Source organism: Tachyglossus aculeatus, chromosome 24 (genome assembly GCF_015852505.1).
Source record: "Tachyglossus aculeatus isolate mTacAcu1 chromosome 24, mTacAcu1.pri, whole genome shotgun sequence".
In the NCBI taxonomy this organism is placed as follows: domain Eukaryota; kingdom Metazoa; phylum Chordata; class Mammalia; order Monotremata; family Tachyglossidae; genus Tachyglossus; species Tachyglossus aculeatus.
Genome location: NC_052089.1, coordinates 24,682,776 through 24,704,205, shown reverse-complemented (window position 1 = coordinate 24,704,205; position 21,430 = coordinate 24,682,776). Strand labels below are relative to the sequence as shown.

The 21,430-nt window shown below is 46.2% G+C and overlaps 2 protein-coding genes across 8 annotated transcripts in view; one reads left to right on the top strand and one right to left on the bottom strand.

Annotated features, from left to right (window-relative positions):
- SON (SON DNA and RNA binding protein) overlaps positions 1-2,036 on the top strand; it is a 41,510-nt gene extending 39,474 nt beyond the window's left edge. For 3 of the 5 annotated variants that reach the window (XM_038766006.1, XM_038766005.1, XM_038766003.1), the window contains one exon: positions 958-2,036. In XM_038766006.1, the coding sequence (XP_038621934.1) occupies positions 958-1,116 (159 nt within the window). In that variant the 3' untranslated portion in view covers positions 1,117-2,036. Of the gene's footprint in view, positions 1-904 lie in introns of all 5 variants that reach the window. The other 2 variants (XM_038766008.1, XM_038766007.1) reach the window with 1 other exon arrangement.
- A 108-nt stretch (positions 2,037-2,144) lies between these two features.
- On the bottom strand, positions 2,145-15,294 carry DONSON (DNA replication fork stabilization factor DONSON). 3 transcript variants are annotated; one of them, XM_038766241.1, is made up of 10 exons: positions 14,943-15,294; positions 11,938-12,018; positions 11,296-11,505; positions 10,097-10,275; positions 8,720-8,898; positions 8,479-8,581; positions 8,253-8,357; positions 7,281-7,479; positions 4,285-4,500; positions 2,145-2,969 (listed from the first exon to the last, which is right to left on the bottom strand). In XM_038766241.1, exons 1-10 carry the CDS (start codon positions 15,225-15,227, stop codon positions 2,832-2,834), a joined length of 1,695 nt encoding a protein of 564 aa, XP_038622169.1. In that variant the 5' UTR covers positions 15,228-15,294; the 3' UTR covers positions 2,145-2,831. The 3 variants fall into 3 exon arrangements, with proteins under 3 accessions (XP_038622169.1, XP_038622171.1, XP_038622170.1); XM_038766243.1 differs by having other exon boundaries at positions 10,097-10,233; XM_038766242.1 differs by having other exon boundaries at positions 11,296-11,502.
- Between the last annotated feature and the right edge of the window lie 6,136 nt (positions 15,295-21,430).

Sequence of the window (21,430 nt, the reverse complement as noted above, 5' to 3'; positions counted from 1 at the left end):
AGCGCTTAGAACAGTGCTTTGCACATAGTAAGCGCTGAACAGATGCCATCATTATTATTATTATTATTAGGACAGGAAGGAAAGGAGGACGGAGCGAAAATGATTAACCGCCCAGCGGTCGGTGTGGTTTTAATTTAAATCAAGGCCCCACCCAACCAGCTCCCAAGGGGAACCTTAAGCAAAAGCCGAGTTGTCACCAGGGGTATTCGTTGAGCATTAAGGATGTGCAGAGCACTGTGCTGAGCGCTCGGGAGCACGGCACAACGACCCGGAAGCTTTCATTTTGACGCTACCGAGTGGAAAAACCTAATAACGCAAGCTTCATCATCAATCGTATTTATTGAGCGCTTACTGTGTGCAGAGCACTGTACTAAGTGCTTGGGAAGTACAAATTGGCAACATATAGAGACAGTCCCTACCCAGCAGTGGGCTCACAGTCTAAAAGGGGGAGACGGAGAACGAAACCAAACATACTAACAAAATAAAATAAATAGAATAGATATGTACAAGTAAAATAGAGTAGTAAATATGTACAAACGTACATACATATATACAGGTGCTGTGGGGAAGGGAAGGAGGTAAGATTGGGGGGATGGAGAGGGGGAGAGGCAGGAAGGGGCTCAGTCTGGGAAGGCCTCCTGGAGGAGGTGAGCTCTCAGTAGGGCCTTGAAGGGAGGAAGAGAGCTAGCCGTGTGCCCCGTCCCTTAATCGTGCGTGGTCAGGTTACGTCCTCGTGTTAACGGATTCCCGTCTGCGCGCGCGCGCGTGTCCGCGGCCGTACGTGTGCGTGCGTTTGTGTGGCGTTGGCTGTGTTGGTAAATGATGATCCTAGATGTTAGAGAAAATGCAAAAGCTAATAGATAAAAGTTTGATGCTGTTCTTATTGTATGTTTTTCTTGAATAGGTGTTGAGAAATGGAAGCCCTTACCAGCCCAATTGTATGTTTTTCTTGAATAGGTATTGATAAATGGAAGCGCTTACCAGCCCAGCTTTGCCAGCCCTAATAAGAAGCATGCTAAAGCCACAGCAGCAACTGTGGTTCTTCAAGCAATGGGCCTTGTACCAAAGGACCTCATGGCTAATGCCACTTGCTTCAGGAGTGCCTCACGTAGATAGAGATTGAGGTTTTCTAGTAATCACTTCAGATTCCTTTTACTCTGCATCCCCAAACACCTCCCCCTTGACTGTTGTAAATAATTCGGCAACTTAGACATCGTGTAAAAAGCAACCTGTACAAACATCTCCCAGCTTTGGTTTTGTACCATGGAAAATGTATTTAACCATACAGGGTTTTTGGTATGTTTATATTGTTTACCTTAGTGATGTATTTGTTTCTTAAGTGGCTAACATCAAAACGATCGATCTGTGCGACGGCATCAGTAGCCTCTCCTCGGTGTGGAATGTTAAATACCGCTTTTATACTGTATTTTGTACTATGATGATGTCATTCTTCCCCCCCTTCCTTAGGGCCGGGCTGTTGTAACACCGGGGCCGACGGCGGGCGAGAAGGGCTGGGCACCTTAGACTTTAATTTAGCCGGTGCGAAGTGGATAATTCGGGGCGGCGGGGGGGTGTCCGTTCCACGGGGCTTCATGCCACCGGTTCCCCCCTTTTAAACGGCGGCGGGGTTGGAATGGCAGAGTTACGGGCGGCCCCGGGAAGGAGGAAACCCCAAAACGAAGATCAGCTAGAATCCCCGCGCGGAAGCCGAGCCGATTTAGTATGGCATTGAGTTGTGACGTAGTTTTACTTTTAATGTGCGTTTTGAATTGCAGCTACAACTTAGGTAGACTCGAAATGATAACCTTAAGGGGAAAAATAAACGCCGTAACCAACCTAATAAAAAAAAATAATAAAATCAGCGCCAGGCCACTATTTTGTCGACTACGCGGAAGTTTAAGTTCACGTTCATTAGGGTCTGATAGAATATTTCCTATGTGCATTATGGTGGTACTCATATGCTGTGTCTTTCAACTTTGTTTTAAAAAAAAAAAAAAAAAGCTTAAGGCCCAAATACAGACTTCTCTGGATTAAAAGCGGTGTGGTTTATTGCGTGGTTCACGACGCAGCGATACCGGGACGAGCCTGTGCGCCTTTACACTCATTTCGGTCTCCTTTTAATCTCCAGGAACATGAATCTTAAATCGAAACAATACACCTTTATTGTAAAAAGTGGTGCGTGCACATACACACACACCCCGTCTCTCGATAGATACACACAAAACAACACTTCATTTACAAGAACAGTGCCTCACACAGAGCTGGTACCTTTCAAGGGCGGTGGGTGGGGGGAATTAATGTAATCCATCACATAGGGGTTTGTTAGGGAATGTAACCTTTCAAGGGCAGTGGGTGGGGGGAATTAATGTAATCCATCACATAGGGAACGTAACAAAATGTAAATGAACAATTTCCTCTTTTGAAAGCATAACTGTTACCACGATTGGGTTGGAGTTCCTGATGAGAACCAGCACCTGACGTGAGGTGCCGATTTCATGTAACTCTGGAAAAATTTAGGACTCACGTTCATCCTTTATCGATATTTATGCCAATCGATACATTACCCCGTCTGCTCCCACCTAAGGGCACATGCTGTACGCTTAGTACAGTGCTCTGCACACAGTAAGCGCTCAAATACGATTGAATGAATGAATGCTCTGAACAGGGTGGGGGGTGTCCCCTCCTCTTTTCCCCCAGCCGCTGAAACCGAACTTACCTGGACGTTTTATAGACCTTTAATAAAGAATAAGGCAGTGGGATCTCGCTAATGAGGTTTTAGCATGTTTATTTCTCTGAAGGCTAAAATGTTCTTCAGTCCTCCCCTGTCCCCGTCAGGCTCTCCAGCTGTAGTTGTAATCATCCACGTGGAGGAGCCGGATGGAGGATTTTCCTAGCTCTGGTGACTGGATCAACTGATCCAGGGTTTTGGGATGTAGTCCACACTCGGCGAGGTCTCGGTGAAGGGTTTCCTGTGGAAACGGACATTCAGATGGCTGTAAACGTGTGACCGTTTAGGACGTTGTGGGGAGAAGGGGGCCAAAGCAGGTGCTTGGAGGTCTGAAGTTGAGAGACATTGAGTTGCCAGCACACCTAGGGAAGAGGGGTACGCCAACCTGCACTTCTGGTTTATTGTGCCCCCAAGGGCCATTGCTCCGGCCCTTTCGGGCAGAGATGAACCCACTGGCCTGGATTGGGGTGCCAGGGGTGCCAGCGATGCCCCCCGGCCTCGGTCCCGGCTCTCGGCCGTTCACGTTTTTGGTTTACGTGGTATCTCCAGCTCAAGTGGTGTGGAAGGAAAATGACAGACCAATCCACGTGGTTCCTGAAGACTACCCGCTTTGCACATAGTAAGCGCTTAATAAATGCCATTATTATTATTATTATTATTACCTCCCGTGAAATGCCAATCAGAAACCACTTTTTCTTCCGAATATTATAAATGGGGGAGGCGGTTCCTGAACTACGGCCTCGCACCCATTTTTATTAGAACTGTACACTCAATCGCAGAAAAGCCGATGTAGCTATATTAACATGTGCATTGAGTTGTACTTCCCAAGCGCTTAGTACAGTGCTCTGCACGCAGTAAGCGCTCAATAAATACGATTGATTGATGATTGAGTTAGGCATGCAGAGTTAGAAATGGGCTTTAACTCAAGGCTGCCTGTACTTTCAAAGAAGCCTTCCAAATTTTGGGCTACAAAGGAATTCTCCAGACTTCATAGGTGGAGGATTGGCCAAAACCTGAATTAGGCCATAAAAGAGATACAAGCTATGCTCTCGATTTGGTTATCAGGAATGCTGGAGGTGAACTGTTCAATCACAAAAACGAGGCGTGATTTATTATATCCTGAATGTGCCAAAGCTGGCTTAGCATCCTGCCCCACCCCTTCAAAATGCTACTTAACGTAGGGAACGGGACTCATCCTTCTTGTCAGGTGAGAAATTATACATTTAGGTTTTAAAAATGGTCTGAGGTTCACGGCAGTGATGCTACGTTACTTTCTGAGAGCTAAACCGTGCCTACCTATTTCTTGATACTGTTTCATAGGACAAATATTAACCCCGTTTACATTCCTGGAAACTGAAATCAACATGAAATCAACATGACAGCCTATTTCCTCCTCTCTGGGCTGGTTCACTTGTATTCCAGTTCATTTGGCACCCCATCACATCAAGAACCCCTGAAGTGGTTCTGTACTAGTTTAAGATCATACGATTCTAGTTTGTCTCAACCAAACGATTTCACGTGATCCGAAGAGGACATCTTGAACCCGGGTTACCTGCCTTATTTAAGACGCTCTCCTCCTCCTGCGTATGGATGTTAAATACGTTGGTTGGTTCATGAGAATACAGTCCGGCAGAGAAAGAGCCCTTCTGTGCAGATTTGAGTAGCATCGTCAGTAAATGCAGAGAATGAGGCATGACGGGGCCTGTAATCTCCAAACTAAACTGATCTTTAAAACCAGAATCTACTTGTCTCTTCACATTTATACTTCGAGCCTAGGTAAAAACAAAAGAGACAGGTTATTTCAACTGGTTCATACCACACTACTGAAATATGTTCCCTAGAATCCTTGTATTGATCAATTGATTCATTCATATTTATTGAGCACTTACAGTGTGCATTCATTCATTCATATTTATTGAGCACTTACAGTGTGCATTCATTCATTCATATTTATTGAGCACTTACAGTGTGCATTCATTCATTCATTCATTCAATCGTATTTATTGAGCACTTACAGTGTGCAGGGCACTGTACTAAGTAAGCGCTTGGGAAGTCCAAGTTGGCAACATCTACAGACGGTCCCTACCCAACAGCGGGCTCACAGTCTAGAAGGGGGAGACAGATGACAAACCATATTAACAAAATAAAATAAATAGAATAAATATGTACAAGTAAAATAGAGTAATAAATACGTATATACATATATACAGGTGTTGCGGGGCGTGGAAGGAGGTAAGGCGGGGGGGATGGGAAGGGGGAGGAGGGGGAGAGGAAGGAGGGGGCCCAGTTTGGGAAGACCTCCTAAAAGGAGGATATGCTACTTTCTGTAGCATAAAGTTTCCCGCATTAAGAGTAATGGGAAGAAAATGAGCTTAGATTGCTTTGAAACCACACAATGGGCATTGTCAAGGGGATATGTAAAGACCCTAACAAAAACTTGAATGTCTCACTGTACTCTGCACACAGAAGGCGCTCAATAACTACTACGGATTAAAGGAACATTGCTTGCTACATTACTTTTCCACCCAGTGAAGATGGCAAAGACCATTTTATGATCAGCAATACCGTACTCTAGGTGGGTATACACAGGCAGGCATTTTTCTCAGTATCCTATGGAACCAGGGGTACCTAAATTCATTAATTCATTCAATTGTATTCATTGAGCGCTTACTGTGTGTGGAGCACTGTACTAAGTGCTTGGGAGACTGTGAGCCCACTGTGGGTAGGGATTGTCTCTGCTGCTGAACTGTACTTCTAAAGCGCTTAATGCAGTGCTCTGCACACAGTAAGTGCTCAATGAACGAACTAATAATAGTGACATATTCACTGAGTGATTGGGAGAGTAAAATATAACAATAAAATGACCCATTCCCTGCCCACAACAGTCCAGAGGGAGCTTACCAACAGCTCACAGCAGCTATCTGGAGCGGCGCTGGATAATCATGATGGCACTTATTAAGCGCTTACTCTGTGCAAAGCACTGTTCTAAGCGCTGGGGAGGTTACAAGGTGATCAGGTTGTCCCACGGGGAGCTCACAGTCTTAATCCCCATTTTACAGATGAGGTCACTAAGGCCCAGAGAAGTGAAGTGACTTGCTCAAGGTCACACAGCTGACAGTTGGCGGAGCCGGGATTTGAACCCATGACCTCTGACTCCAGGGCCCGGGCTCTTTTCACTGAGCCAAGCTGGATCTGATCCTTGTCTGACATGCTCCAAGCCGACACTTACAAACAACCCAGCAGCCACTGTTACCCAAAGTGACCTACTAACTATTTATTTTCTAAATGTTAGACTCGTCTAGAACAGGCTCCTGCATGATGGAACCGTTCCCAGCTGTAAAAAAGGGGATTCTTTTAGACTGTGAGCCCACTGTTGGGTAGGGACCGTCTCTATATGTTGCCAACTTGTACTTCCCAAGCGCTTAGTACAGTGCTCTGCACTCAGTAAGCGCTCAATAAATACGATTGATTGATTGAATACCTGTTCTCTCTCCTAGACTGTGAGCCGCGTAGGACAGAGACTGTCTCTGATTACCTTGTACCTCCCCCAGCATTTAGTGCAGTGCTTCGCACTAGTAAACGTTTAACAGACACCACCATTGTTAACTACAGCTTATATTAGCCTTTTCAGCCACCCACACCCCCCGGAGTTAAACAACATGAAAAGAGGCGTAATCTTCAAATTAGAAATCTCTCTCTCTCTTTCCCTCCACCCCAGGTACAATACCAGTTCACTGCCTGATGATTTAGAGAGGCTGCGTGGCTCAGTGGAAAGAGCCCGGGCTTTGGAGTCAGAGGTCATGGGTTCAAATCCTGACTCGGCCACTTGTCGGCTGTGTGACTTCGGGCAAGTCACTTCACTTCTCTGGGCCTCATCTGGAAAATGGGGATGAAGACTGTGAGCCCCCCCGTGGGGCAACCTGATCACCCTGTAACCTCCCCAGCGCTCAAAACAGTGCTTTGTACATAGTAAGTGCTTAATAAAGGCCATTATTATTAAGGAAGAGGAGTTATGGAATGAGGAAGTTAAGGGTAGACGTCATGTGTTAAAGAAGTTTGGGAACTCTTTTTATGGCAAAGTGGCGTTTCAATAAAAGTATCAATAATTGAATTAAAGACCCATACATGTTAACAGAAGCAGTGTGGCTTAGTGGATAGAGCACGGGCCCGGGAGTCAGAAGGACCTGGGTTCCAATCCCGGCTCCACGGGACTGTGGGCAAGTTACTTTTCTGTGCCTCAGTTTCCTCATCATATGCAAAATGGGGATGAGTGTGAGTCCCGTATTGAACAGGGACTGTGTCCAACCTGATTAAACCGTATTAACCCCAGCGCTTAGAACTGTGCTTAGCACGTAGTAAGCACTTAACAAGTACCATAATAATTATTATTATTGTCAAGTGACAGAGCTGGACCACACACCAAAAAGTCAATACTTGTAGGCATGGAAAAAATATGAGAACACTGAATTCTTCTACCCATGGGAAACATCTGTAAGTCATGAATGCACACAAGGTAACACCACGAGGCAAGTCGCTGTGCGGCATTTTTCACCTTGAGCATCTGCAGCGTGGCTCCTCGGAAGGCAACAGGGGACAGCAGGGTTGGTGGGAGTCCTGCCTGAGGACCCGCAGAGGCTACTAGGCTCTTACAGTTGATTAAGAAGTTCAACAACCGGAAAGTGTTCATTCCTTTCACCAGGATGACAGACTCGGGTTTGTGATCCATTTGCACCTCGTGTTTCTCTCTGTGGCTGACGGCGACACGGTCAAGGAAATCGCAGGACGTGAGGCTGAGGGGGGATCCAGGTCCATTTCGGGTGCGGCAGAAACGCTTTCGTCGCGGCGCGCTAGTCTCCGCTGACTAGACTTGGCATGCCAACTTGTGCTTCCCAAGCGCTTAGTGCAGTGCTCTGCACACAGTAAGCACTCAATAAATACGACTGCATGAATGAATGAATGCCTTCTAGCTAGAGTGCCTGCCTCCCTTCCCCCAAAAGCGACAGTGAAGCTTTTTGCGATTTCCAGCATGAGTGACAATAACTGGTCTAGGCAGCGGTCCTTGATCTCCCTACTTGCGGCGATCAATCAATTTGATCTCCCTACTTGAGGCAATCAATCAATTTAGCAGCTGCCTAACCTAACTAACCTAATCTAACCCCCAGTGTCCTTCTTAGAAGATGGCTATCCCATGAGAATAAAAACCCAGCGGATCAAAATATAAACATTTTATCTCACAACGGAATACCTTTCACAATTTACCTTTATATCAATTAGAGCTGTCTGTAAAGTAGGAAGTTACATCACCTAATTTAACATACCGATTCGTTGCCTAGGAATTAATCATTTTAAAGCACTCTAGTAACAGAATTCCAGTCCATTCAAATATTATACCTGTCGAGTGTCATCACAAATACATGGGTTATTACCAGTATAATTTTTGTATTTTCCTCAAACCGCAAGTAAGTCCACAGGGCTTGGAAAATAAACTCAGTGAATATTAGTCCATTAATGACTGAAAGGATACAGCTTGATAGAGATCAGGTCAGGTTTCTTAATTTTATCTTGTACCCCGATCTCTTCGAGCCAAGAATAACTTTCCTCCTCGTCTTCATCACTTATTGCTTGCTCCCTAGACAAATACCATGTCAAATTTTAGGTTTCGTTTCAAATAAATAACTTTAAATCTACAAAATTACCCCTCGGGCCCCATGAGTCTCTGAATTGAGGAAATTGTTACTTTTATTACATACTCTTCTGGTTCTGATTTACGATCTGTAGTCTGTAAGCTTGTCTCGGGCGCCTTCTGCTTCCTGGGCCCATTTTCTTTTATTAAAGGCAAAGAAAACTCAATACCTGAGTAGGAAAATAAAAATTGGTTGAGATTTTTACACTCAAGTTAACCACAAATCAGTTTTGATTTCCTTATATTTGAAATCCTCCGATGGGCTATGGTATGTTAATTCAAATCAACTAAGAAAACGTCATGATTACCTTCATTCTTCATAGCTTCTCTTAAACCTCTGGTAGTGGGGGACATGACAGCTGTGATCACATCACTTCCTCCTAACCCAGCAGCACGGAACAGCACAGTGAGTTGATAGGTGCACACATAAAAATAGGGGCAAAGCTTTGTCTTCAGCAGGTTATAGAGAGAAGTGAAACTGATAGACCTGAAAACAGAGAAGTAATTGTCATTCCGACATTCATTCTAATGCCATAAAACTGGCAGATAACCACCTACAAATAATAATTACTGTGGTAAGCGCTCACTACGTGTCCAGGGCAGTGCTCAGTGCTGGAGTAGACACAAGATAATCAGACTGGACACAGTCCCTGTCCTTCACCAGGTTCAGGGCGCAAGTAGGAGGGAGAACAAGTATTTAATTCCCGCTTTACAGATGATAAAACTGAGGCACAAGAGCGGTGAAGTGCTCCAGGACACGCAAGAGGCAGAGCCGGGACTGGATTCCAGGTCCTCTGACTTGGGCTGATGCTCCTTCTACTGGGCCAAGCTGCTTCTCAAGCTACTCAATCATCCATCTTCAACGTAAACACCTACTGAATCCTGTTCACCATGCAAATAACCCTAGATTTTAAAACTCATATATAATTAGGTTTAGTAGGAGTAGTAGGAGGAATAGTAAGTAGCATTTCTGAGCACCTTCTTGGTGCTCAAACTACACTGTGTGCTTGGGAAGTACGGAAAACAGAAACGACACGTTTTCCCAGCTCTCTAGGAGCTTAACTTCTAACAGAGGAGACAAAACTGAAATCCGTAACCCTTTATTTTAATCAAGTGTTCAACTCCTACGCCTTTCACAAGCCTTTTACCCCAAGTCAAATTACTTTGAGATGTATTTTTTGTGTCCCCTGCTGGAAGAGGTACTCGTGAAAAATGAAATGGTTGACAGCAGGAGGAAAGAGGAGAAGTGGCAGGCCGGGGTAATCAGCACGATGATGCTGAATACAATTCTAGCGACTACCTCAAGTAAAACTGCTAAAAGAGTTACTTTATTATTATTATTATTTTGGTATTTGTTAAGCGCTATGTGAAAAGCACTGTTCTAAGCGCTGGGGAGGATACAAGGTGATCAGACTGTCCCACGGGGGACTCACAGTCTTAATCCCCATTTTACAGATGAGGTAACTGAGGCACAGAGAAGTGAAGTGACTTGCCCAAAGTCACACAGCTGACAAGCGGCAGAGCCAGGATTAGAACCCATGATTTCTGTCTCCTAAGCCCGTGCTCTTTCCACTGAGCCACGCTGCTTACTTAAAAAAGTTACAGACAATTTACACTGCAGTTCAAAAGAAACTAGTCACGAGAAGGAAACGGATGGATTGGTTTGGAAAGTTCACCGATCTCACCATTCGCTCATTAGCACTTGCTGCACCGTCTCATCATGGGACCAAGGGCTGTTCTTCCCAACCATTTTCCTATCGGCCCCAATCCGTGGAAACAAATGCATCCAGGGCAGCGACGGGTGGATCCAATACACGAGGCTCTGTTGGAAGGCACAGCGGAGTTCGGTGGAGAGCCTGGGGTCCTAGAATTCAGAGTTAATGCTTCACTCGGGCTCCCTTTTGTACCAAGGCTTCACAAAGAGGGCCTCTCCTAGCACTAAAAATACAAGTAATTCTAAGACACGTTTCCATACATTTTTCTGTCACCCTCTGCGAACAGGCAGAAGTTGATTGAGGCTTCAACGGAGCTGAACTGGATGAACCTGGGTGGGGAGAGAGAGCCGGGGAGACGGAAGGGTTTGCAGAGGGGCTCGAGTCCGGGATTGCCGGAGGTGGCTTGGAAGGCCAAGCCGTGAGGGTAGGGATCTGGTACAGCTGACAAGGGTGGCAGGAGATGAAAAGATGTGTGTGTGTGTGTTACTTAAGTGCTTACTATGTGACTGAGGTACGTACAAATCAGGCTGGACACAATTCCTGTCCCACATGGGACTCACACTCTTAATCCCTATTTCACAGATGAGGTAACTGAGGCCCAGACAACTTAAGCGACTTCCCCAAGGTCACGCGGCAGACATGTGGAGGAGCAGGGATTAGAACCCAGGTCCTTCTGACACCCAGGCCTATGCTTTATCCGCCTGGCCATGCTGTTTCTCTAACACATCTGTCTCTAATAGATCTGAGACGAAACTCCAGGAGCGGTGCACGGAGAGAAAACTGATCTGAAGCTTCTGCAAATGCCTTGCAGGCTCTGTGTGCATCCTACGTAATCTTGCTGTGACAGCTTTTCTTTAATTACTATGCTCTGCCTTTGGAGTCTTGCTATGAAAGTATTTCTTCTCAAGGTTTTCCTTCTCAAAATACAGGTGAAAAGGGCAGCTCAGTTCAAACCACTCTTCCTATTACGTTTACTAGCTCTCTGATTTGGTTTACTAAATGGAGGACGATGCTTCATCTTATAGGGAAAAGTAAAAAGAAATCAAATGTAACTGATCACCAATGTACACGGCAAATATTTTTCCTGAAACATGTAAGGTGAAGTTGATTTCCTACTTAATCCCAGGCAGTTACTGCACTCATCTGTTGTTCAAGCAAAAAAGACATACCTGTATGCTATGAGGCAAACTAATTTCTGTTGCTCTACAGTGCTGGACAAATCCTCTAGCTTCTTCCTGTGCTTTCAAATGATCTGCCCAGGTGAAGGGTTGGGAAGAGGTGAAAAGGAGGCGAGTTTTAATACTCCAGTCTACAGGAAGCTCTGCACTTCTTGAGGATAAAGTATCATCAGATTTGGAGAGGGGTGAGTCAGGAGGCTTCTAGAAAGAGAAAGAATAGTTAAGTCAGTAATGGAAGAAAAAGACTTCCAATCTAAACATATTGTCAGGCAATATTGATACTTAGCAGTCAATCGTATTTTTTGAGTGCTTACTACGTGCAGAGCACTGTGCTAAGTACTTGGGACAGTACAATAACAATTTAACAGACATCTGTCAAAATTTTACCCATTTATTATTCAGTGCTATTTCACACGAACTAATATTTCTTTTACAAGAATCACATCAAGGCATTTAACATGGAGAGCTCTGGATAATTTGGGGTCATGGAACCTTTCACACTTCAGATGATATAATGATATCAATAGCAGCACCACTACCATCACCTCTCAGGGTTTTCTGCAAGTATTAGCGAGCATTTAATCTTCCATATATTGAAATAATATAATTCGACAAATCTCTAGGGAATGTTACCTTGAATTGCTTTATAACAGGTATTCGTTCTGAAAGCTCTTTTTCCCAGTCAAAATCATTTTCTTGGTTAGAATCTGAATTCTAAGGAAAAAAAATCAATAGTATAAGTGTAGTCTGCTCTAAACCAAGCACTGTTCTAAGCGCTGGGGTAGATACAGGGTCATCAGGTTGCCCAACGTGGGGCTCACAGTCTTAATCCCCATTTTACAGTTGAGGTAACTGAGGCACAGAGAATAATAATGATGGTATTTGTTAAGTGCTTACTATGTGCCAAGCACTGTTCTAAGCACTGGGGTATATACAAGGTCATTGGGTTTTCCCAAGTGGGGCTCACCCTCTTAATCCCTATTTTACAGATGAGGTAAGTGAGGAAAAGAGAATAATAATGAGGGTATATGTTAAGTGCTTACTATGTGCCAAGGACTGTTCTAAGTGCTGGGGGGGGGGGGATACAAGGTCATCAGGTTGTCCCACGTGGGGCTCACAGTCTTAATCCCCATAATAATAATAATAATAATGATGGTATTTGTTAAGCGCTTACTATGTGCAAAGCACTGTTCTAAGCGCTGGGCAGGTTACAAGGTGATCAGGTTGTCCCAAGGCGGGCTCACAGTTTTAATCCCCATTTTACAGATGAGGTAACAGGCACAGAGAAGTTAAGTGACTTGCCCAAAGTCACAGAGCTGACAGTTGGCGGAGCTGGGATTTGAACCCATGACCTCTGACTCCAAAGCCTGTGCTCTTTCCACTAGATTGAATGAATGAAGGAATGACTAAATAAAGGAAGGAAGGAAGGAATGACTAAATGAAGAAGTGAAGGAAGGAAGGAAGGAAGGAATGACTAAATGAAGGAAGGAATGAAGGAAGGAAGGAAGGAATGACTAAATGAAGGAATGAAGGAAGGAAGGAAGGAATGACTAAATGAATGAATGAAGGAAGGAAGGAATGACTAAATGAATGAATGAAGGAAGGAAGGGATGAAGGAATGACTAAATGAATGAAGGAAGGAAAGAAGGGATGAAGGAATGATTAAATGAATGAATGAATGAAGGGAGGAAGGAAGGGATGAAGGAATGACTAAATGAATGAATGAATGACAGGATGAAAGAATGACTAAATGAATGACTGAAGGAAGGAAGGAAGGAATGACAGTAAATGACTGAAGGAAGGAATGACGGCATAAATGACTGAATACATGACTGAAGGAAGGAGTGGAGGAAGGAAGGGATGAAGGAATGACTAAATGAATGAAAGAAGGAAGGGATGAAATAATGACTAAATGAATGACTGAAGGAAGGAAGGAATGAAGAATGACTGAATAAATGACTGAAGGAAGGAATGAAGGAATGACTGACTACATGACTGAAGGAAGGAATGACTGAATACATGACTGAAGGAAGGAGGGGAGGAAGGAAGGGATGAAGGAATGACTAAATGAATGAATGAAGGAAGGGATGAAATAATGACTAAATGAATGACTGAAGGAAGGAAGGAAGGAAGGAATGACAATAAATGACTGAAGGAAGGAAGGAAGGAATGACTGAATAAATGACTGAAGGAATGAAGAATGACTGAACAAATGACTGAAGGAAGGAAGGAAGGAATGACTGAATACATGACTGAAGGAAGGAATGATTGAATACATGACTGAAGGAAGGAAGGAATGATTGAATACATGACTGAAGGAAGGAAGGAAGGAATGACTGCATAAATGACTGAAGGAAGGAAGGAAGGAATGACTGAATACACGACTGAAGGAAGGAATGAAGGAATGACTGAATACATGACTGAAGGAAGGAATGAAGGAATGACTGAATACATGACTGAAGGAAGGAAGCAATGAGTGAATAAATGGCTGAAGGAAGGAATGACTGAATACATGACTGAAGGAAGGAAGGAATGACTGAAGAAAGGAAGGAAGGAGGGAATGAAGGAATGATGAATGAGGGGAGGAAGGAAGGGATGAAGGAATGACTAAATGAATGAATGAAGGAAGGGATGAAATAATGACTAAATGAATGACTGAAGGAAGGAAGGAAGGAAGGAATGACAATAAATGGCTGGAGGAAGGAAGGAAGGAATGACTGAATAAATGACTGAAGGAATGAAGAATGACTGAACGAAGGAACGAAGGAATGACTGAATACATGACTGAAGGAAGGAATGATTGAATACATGACTGAAGGAAGGAAGGAATGACTGAATAAATGACTGAAGGAAGGAAGGAAGGAATGACTGAAGAAATGACTGAAGGAAGGAAGGAAGGAATGACTGAAGGAAGGAATGAAGGAATGACTGAATACATGACTGAAGGAAGGAAGCAATGAGTGAATAAATGGCTGAAGGAAGGAATGACTGAATACATGACTGAAGGAAGGAAGGAATGACTGAAGAAAGGAAGGAAGGAGGGAATGAAGGAACGATGAATGAGGGGAGGAAGGAAGGGATGAAGGAATGACTAAATGAATGAATGAAGGAAGGGATGAAATAATGACTAAATGAATGACTGAAGGAAGGAAGGAATGACAATAAATGACTGGAGGAAGGAAGGAATGACTGAATAAATGACTGAAGGAATGAAGAATGACTGAACAAATGACTGAAGGAAGGAATGAAGGAATGACTGAATACATGACTGAAGGAAGGAATGGTTGAATACATGACTGAAGGAAGGAATGGTTGAATACATGACTGAAGGAAGGAAGGAATGACTGAATAAATGACTGAAGGAAGGAAGGAAGGAATGACTGAAGGAACGAATGACTGAATAAATGACTGAAGGAAGGAAGGAAGGAATGACTGCATAAATGACTGAAGGAAGGGAGGAAGGAATGACTGAATACACGACTGAAGGAATGACTGAATACATGACTGAAGGAAGGAAGCAATGAGTGAATAAATGGCTGAAGGAAGGAATGACCGAATACATGACTGAAGGAAGGAAGGAATGACTGAATGAGTGGAGGGAGGGAGGGAGGAATGGTGTGTGTGTCTGTCTGTCTGACCGTCTGTTCCGTGCCGTGCGGGTGCAGGTTTCGGGGCCGGTTGTTGTCGAGGCAGGCGAAGGGGTTCCTCACGGCGGCCCGGGCCGGGGCCGGCGGACACCACGACGACGACGACGACGACGACGACGACGACGACGACGAGGAGGAGGAGGAGGACGGGGAGGACGAGGGGGCGGTGGCGGCGGCGTGGGGGCGGCCGGTGGGTCGGGGCCGCTTCCTGCGGAGCCTCAGCGTGTCCGCGGGCTTCTTGAAGCTGGGCGAGTAGGCCGGGACCGGCTCGGCCATGACGGCCCCGCGGCGAGGCCGACGACGCGGCTGAGGAGATAGACGACGGGCTGAGGAGACGACGACAGGCCGAGGAGAGAGGCCTCCCTTTCCCGCGCGCGCGCCCCCGGCCCCGCCCCCCGCGCCTGACAGCTGCTCCCGCGCGCCTGCGCACCCGGCCCTCCCTCTTCCGACGACTACCCCCGTGCGCCTGCGCACCCAGGTCTTTTCCCCCCCCCCCCACTCCCGCCAGATAGCTACTCCCGCGCGCCTGCGCACCCAGCACTCCCTCTCCTGACAGCTACTCCCGCGCGCCTGCGCACCCAGGCCTCCTCCCCCCAATCAATCAATCAATCAATCAATCGTATTTATTGAGCGCTTACTATGTGCAGAGCACTGTACTAAGCGCTTGGGAAGTACAAATTGGCATCGCATAGAGACAGTCCCTACCCAACAGTGGGCTCACAGTCTAAAAGGGGGAGACAGAGAACAGAACCAAACATACCAACAAAATAAAATAAGTAGGATAGAAATGTACAAGTAAAATAAATAAATAAATAAATAGAGTAATAAATATGTACAACCATATATACATATATACATGTATATGCCTGATAGCCTGATAGCCACTCCCTCACGCCTGCGCACCCAGGCCTCCTCCTCCTTCCCACCGCACATGTATATGTGTTTGTAATAATAATAATAATAATGATGATGGCATTTGTTAAGCGCTTACTATGTGCAAAGCACTGTTCTAAGCGCTGGGGAGGATACAGGGTGATCAGGTTGTCCTACGGGAGGCTCACGGTCTTGATCCCCATTTTACAGATGAGGTAACTGAGGCTCAGAGAAGTTAAGTGGCTTGCCCAAGGCCACACAGCAGACATGTGGAGGAGCTGGGATTCGGAGCCATGACCTCTGACTCCAAAGCCCGTGCTCTTTCCACTGAGCCACGCTGCTTCTCTTAAAATATGTATTACTCTATTTATTTATGTACTTTGCTTCTACATATTTATTCTATCTATTTTATTAATGTTTTGTCGTCCGTGTTTGTATATATTTATTACTCTATTTATGTGTTTTACTTGTACATATTTATTCTATTTATTTTATTTTGTTAATATGTTTGGTTTTGTCGTCCGTCTCCCCCCTTCTAGACTGTGAGCCCGCTGTTGGGTAGGCACCGTCTCTCTATGTTGCCAGCTTTTACTTCCCAAGCGCTTAGTGCAGTGCTGTGTACACAGTGAGCGCTCAATAAATACGATTGAATGAATGAATGGATGAATGAATGATAGCTGCTCCCGCGCGCCTGCGCACCCAGCCCTCCTCGCCCCCGCGACGCCGCGCGCCTGCGCACCCAGGCCTCACCCACCCAATCCCCGACTAAGAGCTATTCCCGCGCGCATGCGCACCCATTCCTCCTGATCACCCCTCCCATAGCTACTCCCGCGCGCCTGCGCACCCAGGCCTCCTCTTCTCCCCCTCCCCCCCACCCGACAGCTTCTCCCGCGCGCCTGCGCACTCGCCTCCTGCCCCTCTTCTCGCGAGATCGGAGGCCTTCTCCCTCCCATCGCTGTTGGTAATAATAATAATAAGTCATGGTATTTGTTAGGCGATTACTATGTGCCAAGCACTGTGCTAAACGCTGGAGGGGATACAAGGTGATCAGGTTGCCCCACCAGGGGCTCACAGTCTTAATCCCCATTTTACAGATGAGGGAACTGAGGCAGAGAGCAGTGAAGCCTTAATACAGTGCTTAGTACAGTGCTCTGCACATAGTAAGCGCTCAATAAATATGATTGATTGATTGAAGCGACCTGCCCAAAGTCACCCAGCTGACAAGTGGCCGAGGCGGGATTAGAACTCATGACCTCTGGCTCCCAAGCCCGGGCTCTTTCCACTGAGCCACGCTGCTTCTCCATCTTACTTCTAATAATAATATTAATGATGGCATTTGTTAAGCGCTCACTATGTGCCAAACACTGTTCTAAGCCTTGGGGAGGATACAAGGTGGTCATTATTATTATTATCAGATTGTCCCACGGGGGGCTCACAGCCTTAATCCCCATTTTACAGATGAGGTAAGTGAGGCCCAGAGAAGTGAAGTGACTTGCCCAAAGTCGCACAGCAGACAGGTGGCAGAGTCGAGATTAAAACCCACGACCTCTGACTCCAAAGCCCGGGCTCTTTCCACTGAGCCACAGTGCTTCTCAATAATACTAGTGGTATTTGTTCAGTGCTGACAAATAATGACAGTATTTGTTAAGCGCTTACTATGTGCCAAGCACTGTTCTAAGCGCTGGGGAAGATACAAAGTAATAGGTTGTCCCACGTTGGGCTCACAGTCTTAATCCCCATTTTACAGACGGGGTAACTGAGGCCCAGAGAAGTGAAGTGACTTGCCCAAAGTCACACAGCTGACAGGTGGCAGAGCCGGGATTGGAACCCAAGCCCTCTGACTCCCGAGCCCGTGTTCTTTCCACTGAGCCACGCTGCACTTCTTCATTCATTCAATCGTATTTATTGAACGCTTAGTGTGTGCCAAGCACTGTTCTAAGCACCAGGGTAGGTGTGGGGTCATCGGGTTGTCCCACGCAGGGCTCGCAGTCTTCATGTCCATTTTACAGATGGAGTACCTGAGGCCCAGAGAATAATAAAAATAATGGCGTTTATTAAGTGCTTACTATGTGCAAAGCAGAGACTTGCCCCAAGTCATCTAGCAGAGAAGTGGCGGGGCAAGCCCGTGTCCTTGCCACTAGACCATGCTGCTTCTCTTACATCCCGATGCCCGCTCTGTTCATCCTACAACAACCGCAGCAACAATTATGGGACTTGCTAAGCGCTTACTATGTGCTAAGCACCGTTCTAATTTCACACAGTGGAAGGAGTCCGGGCTTGGGAGCCAGAGGATGTAGGTTCTAATCCCGGCTCTGCCACTTGTCTGCTGTGTGACTTTGGGCTAGTCACTTCACTTCTCTGGGCCTCAGTTACCTCGTCTGTAAAATGGGGATGAAGACTGTGAGCCCAATGTGGGACAGGACAGTGTCCAACCCGATTAGCTCAGTACGGTGCTCTGCACGCACTAAGCGCTCAATAAATACGATTGAATGAATTTGCTTGTATCCACCCCAGCGTTTAGTACAGTGTGCTTAACAAATGCCGTGATTATTATTATTACTAAGAATGTGGAAGGCTGAGAGAATTAGTCGACGTGACCTCTGCTAGCAAGGAGCTTACTTTCGAGCTTTCGAGGAAGAAGGAAAATGGGATCGTCATCCTCAAAGGTATTTATTGTTTACTGTGGGCAGAGCACAATCCGTGGAGAGTACAATCCAATCAGTCAATCAATCGCATTTATTGAGTGCTGTGTGCAGAGCACTGTACTAAGCGCTTGGGAAGTACAAGTTGGCAACATAACATCCAATGGAGTTCATGCTTAACTAATAGTGTGAAGATGTGTATGGAAGGGAGCAGGTGGTTGTATGTGCTTAAGCCGTGCGAAAGGGCTCCATTGGCAGATGGATTAAATCCTGGACGAGGAGAGATTTCGGAAGTGCTTTGAAGATGGGGGAAGAACTGTGGGATCTGAATGGGAAAGGATTGGGGAATGTACACCTGTGGGAAAGAAGACAACGAGGAACACCAAGAAGCTGGGTCGAGTGTGAGCTGAGTTGTAGTGGGAGAAGAGATGGAGGATAAATACAAGGGAGAGCGCTGAGTGACTGCTTAATGACGCCCTCTGAGCCATGGAAGGATACATTAGGCCAGGTTCCATTATCCATTCATTCAATCGTATTTATTTAGCGCTTACTGTGTGCAGAGCACTGTACTAAGCGCTTGGGAAGTACAAGTTCTAGGGCCAAGGGGGCATAAAATGCCCTTCTTCCCTCTCCTCAATCCCTCTCAACACAGCTGGGTCATTCCATTCCCTGCTCCATGTAAAGCTGTTCCGTGAAGGGAGCAGCGGGGATTTTCCTCCCTGTGTTGTGAGGATCTTGCAGGGCCAGACACCCAGGGTGAGAAGAAACAGGCCGGAACTCATTCAATCGTATTTATTGAGTGCTTACTGTGTGCAGAGCACTGTACTAAGCGCTTGGGAAGTACAAGTTCTAGGGCCAAGGGGGCATAAAATGCCCTTCTCCCCTCTCCTCAATCCCTCTCAACACGGCTGGGTCATTCCATTCCCTGCTCCATGTAAAGCTGTTCCGTGAAGGGAGCAGCGGGGATTTTCCTCCCTGTGTTGTGAGGATCTTGCAGGGCCAGACACCCAGGGTGAGAAGAAACAGGCCGGAACTCATTCAATCGTATTTATTGAGTGCTTACTGTGTGCAGAGCACTGTACTAAGCGCTTGGGAAGTACAAGTTCTAGGGCCAAGGGGGCATAAAATGCCCTTCTCCCCTCTCCTCAATCCCTCTCAACACGGCTGGGTCATTCCATTCCCTGCTCCATGTAAAGCTGTTCCGTGAAGGGAGCAGCGGGGATTTTCCTCCCTGTGTTGTGAGGATCTTGCAGGGCCAGACACCCAGGGTGAGAAGAAACAGGCCGGAACTCATTCAATCGTATTTATTGAGTGCTTACTGTGTGCAGAGCACTGTACTAAGCGCTTGGAAAGTACAAGTTCTAGGGCCAAGGGGGCATAAAATGCCCTTCTTCCCTCTCCTCAATCCCTCTCAACACAGCTGGGTCATTCCATTCCCTGCTCCATGTAAAGCTGTTCCGTGAAGGGAGCAGCGGGGATTTTCCTCCCTGTGTTGTGAGGATCTTGCAGGGCCAGACACCCAGGGTGAGAAGAAACAGGCCGGAACTCATTCAATCGTATTTATTGAGTGCTTACTGTGTGCAGAGCACTGTACTAAGCACTTGGGAAGTACAAGTTCTAGGGCCAAGGGGGCATAAAATGCCCTTCTCCCCTCTCCTCAATCCCTTTCAACACAGCTGGGTCATTCCATTCCCTGCTCCATGTAAAGCTGTTCCGTGAAGGGAGCAGCGGGGATTTTCCTCCCTGTGTTGTGAGGATCTTGCAGGGCCAAACACCCAGGGGGAGAAGAAACAGGCCGGAACTCATTCAGTCGTATTTATTGAGCGCTTACTGTGTGCAGAGCACTGTACTAAGCGCTTGGGAAGTACAAGTTCTAGGGCCAAGGGGGCATAAAATGTCCTTCTCCCCTCTCCTCAATCCCTCTCAACACGGCTGGGTCATTCCATTCCCTGCTCCATGTAAAGCTGTTCCATGAAGGGAGCAGCAGGGATTTTCCTCCCTGTGTTGTGAGGATCTTGCAGGGCCAAACACCCAGGGTGAGAAGAAACAAGCTGGAACTCATTCAGTCGTATTTATTGAGCGCTTACTGTGTGCAGAGCACTGTACTAAGCGCTTGGGAAGTACAAGTTCTAGGGCCAAGGGAGCATAAAATGCCCTTCTCCCCTCTCCTCAATCCCTTTCAACACAGCTGGGTCATTCCATTCCCTGCTCCATGTAAAGCTGTTCCGTGAAGGGATCAGCGGGGATTTTCCTCCCTGTGTTGTGAGGATCTTGCAGGGCCAAACACCCAGGGGGAGAAGAAACAGGCCGGAACTCGGTTCTGGGAAAAGAAAAATCGCTGGAATAGCTATTCTGGTGTGCTGCACTATATGGGAAATCTATCCTTTAGGTCAGCGGGAGGCAAGGTCATGGAGGGGCTGTAGACCCTGGCCCACACTCTGCTCTGGCTGTTTCTTGCACGGCTCAAGGCCCCTGACCCGTGTGTGGTGTTGACGCTTGAAATTTCACATGTGGCTTCTTCAGTGGCCACCCTAATAATAATAATAATGGCATTTATTAAGCGCTTACTATGTGCAAAGCACTGTTCTAAGCGCTGGGGGGGCTACAAGGTGATCAGGTTGTCCCACGTGGGGCTCACAGTCTTAACCCCCATTTTACAGATGAGGGAACTGAGGCTCTGAGAAGTTAAATGACTTGCCCAAGGTCACACAGCAGAGATGTGGTGGAGCTGGGATTCGAACCCATGACCTCTGACTCCAAAGCCCGTGCTCTTTCCACTGAGCCACGCTGCTTCTCTGATGCCTGGGAAACTTGTGTTGCTACCCTTTACTTCATAATCTAGCATTCAACACTAAAGTCAGAGATGAGGTGTGATGATTAGCAAAATAAATAAGCCATATTAATATAGGGCCAGAGAATGATAATCAGGTGGTACTTTTACAATGAAACAAGCGGAACGGTCAC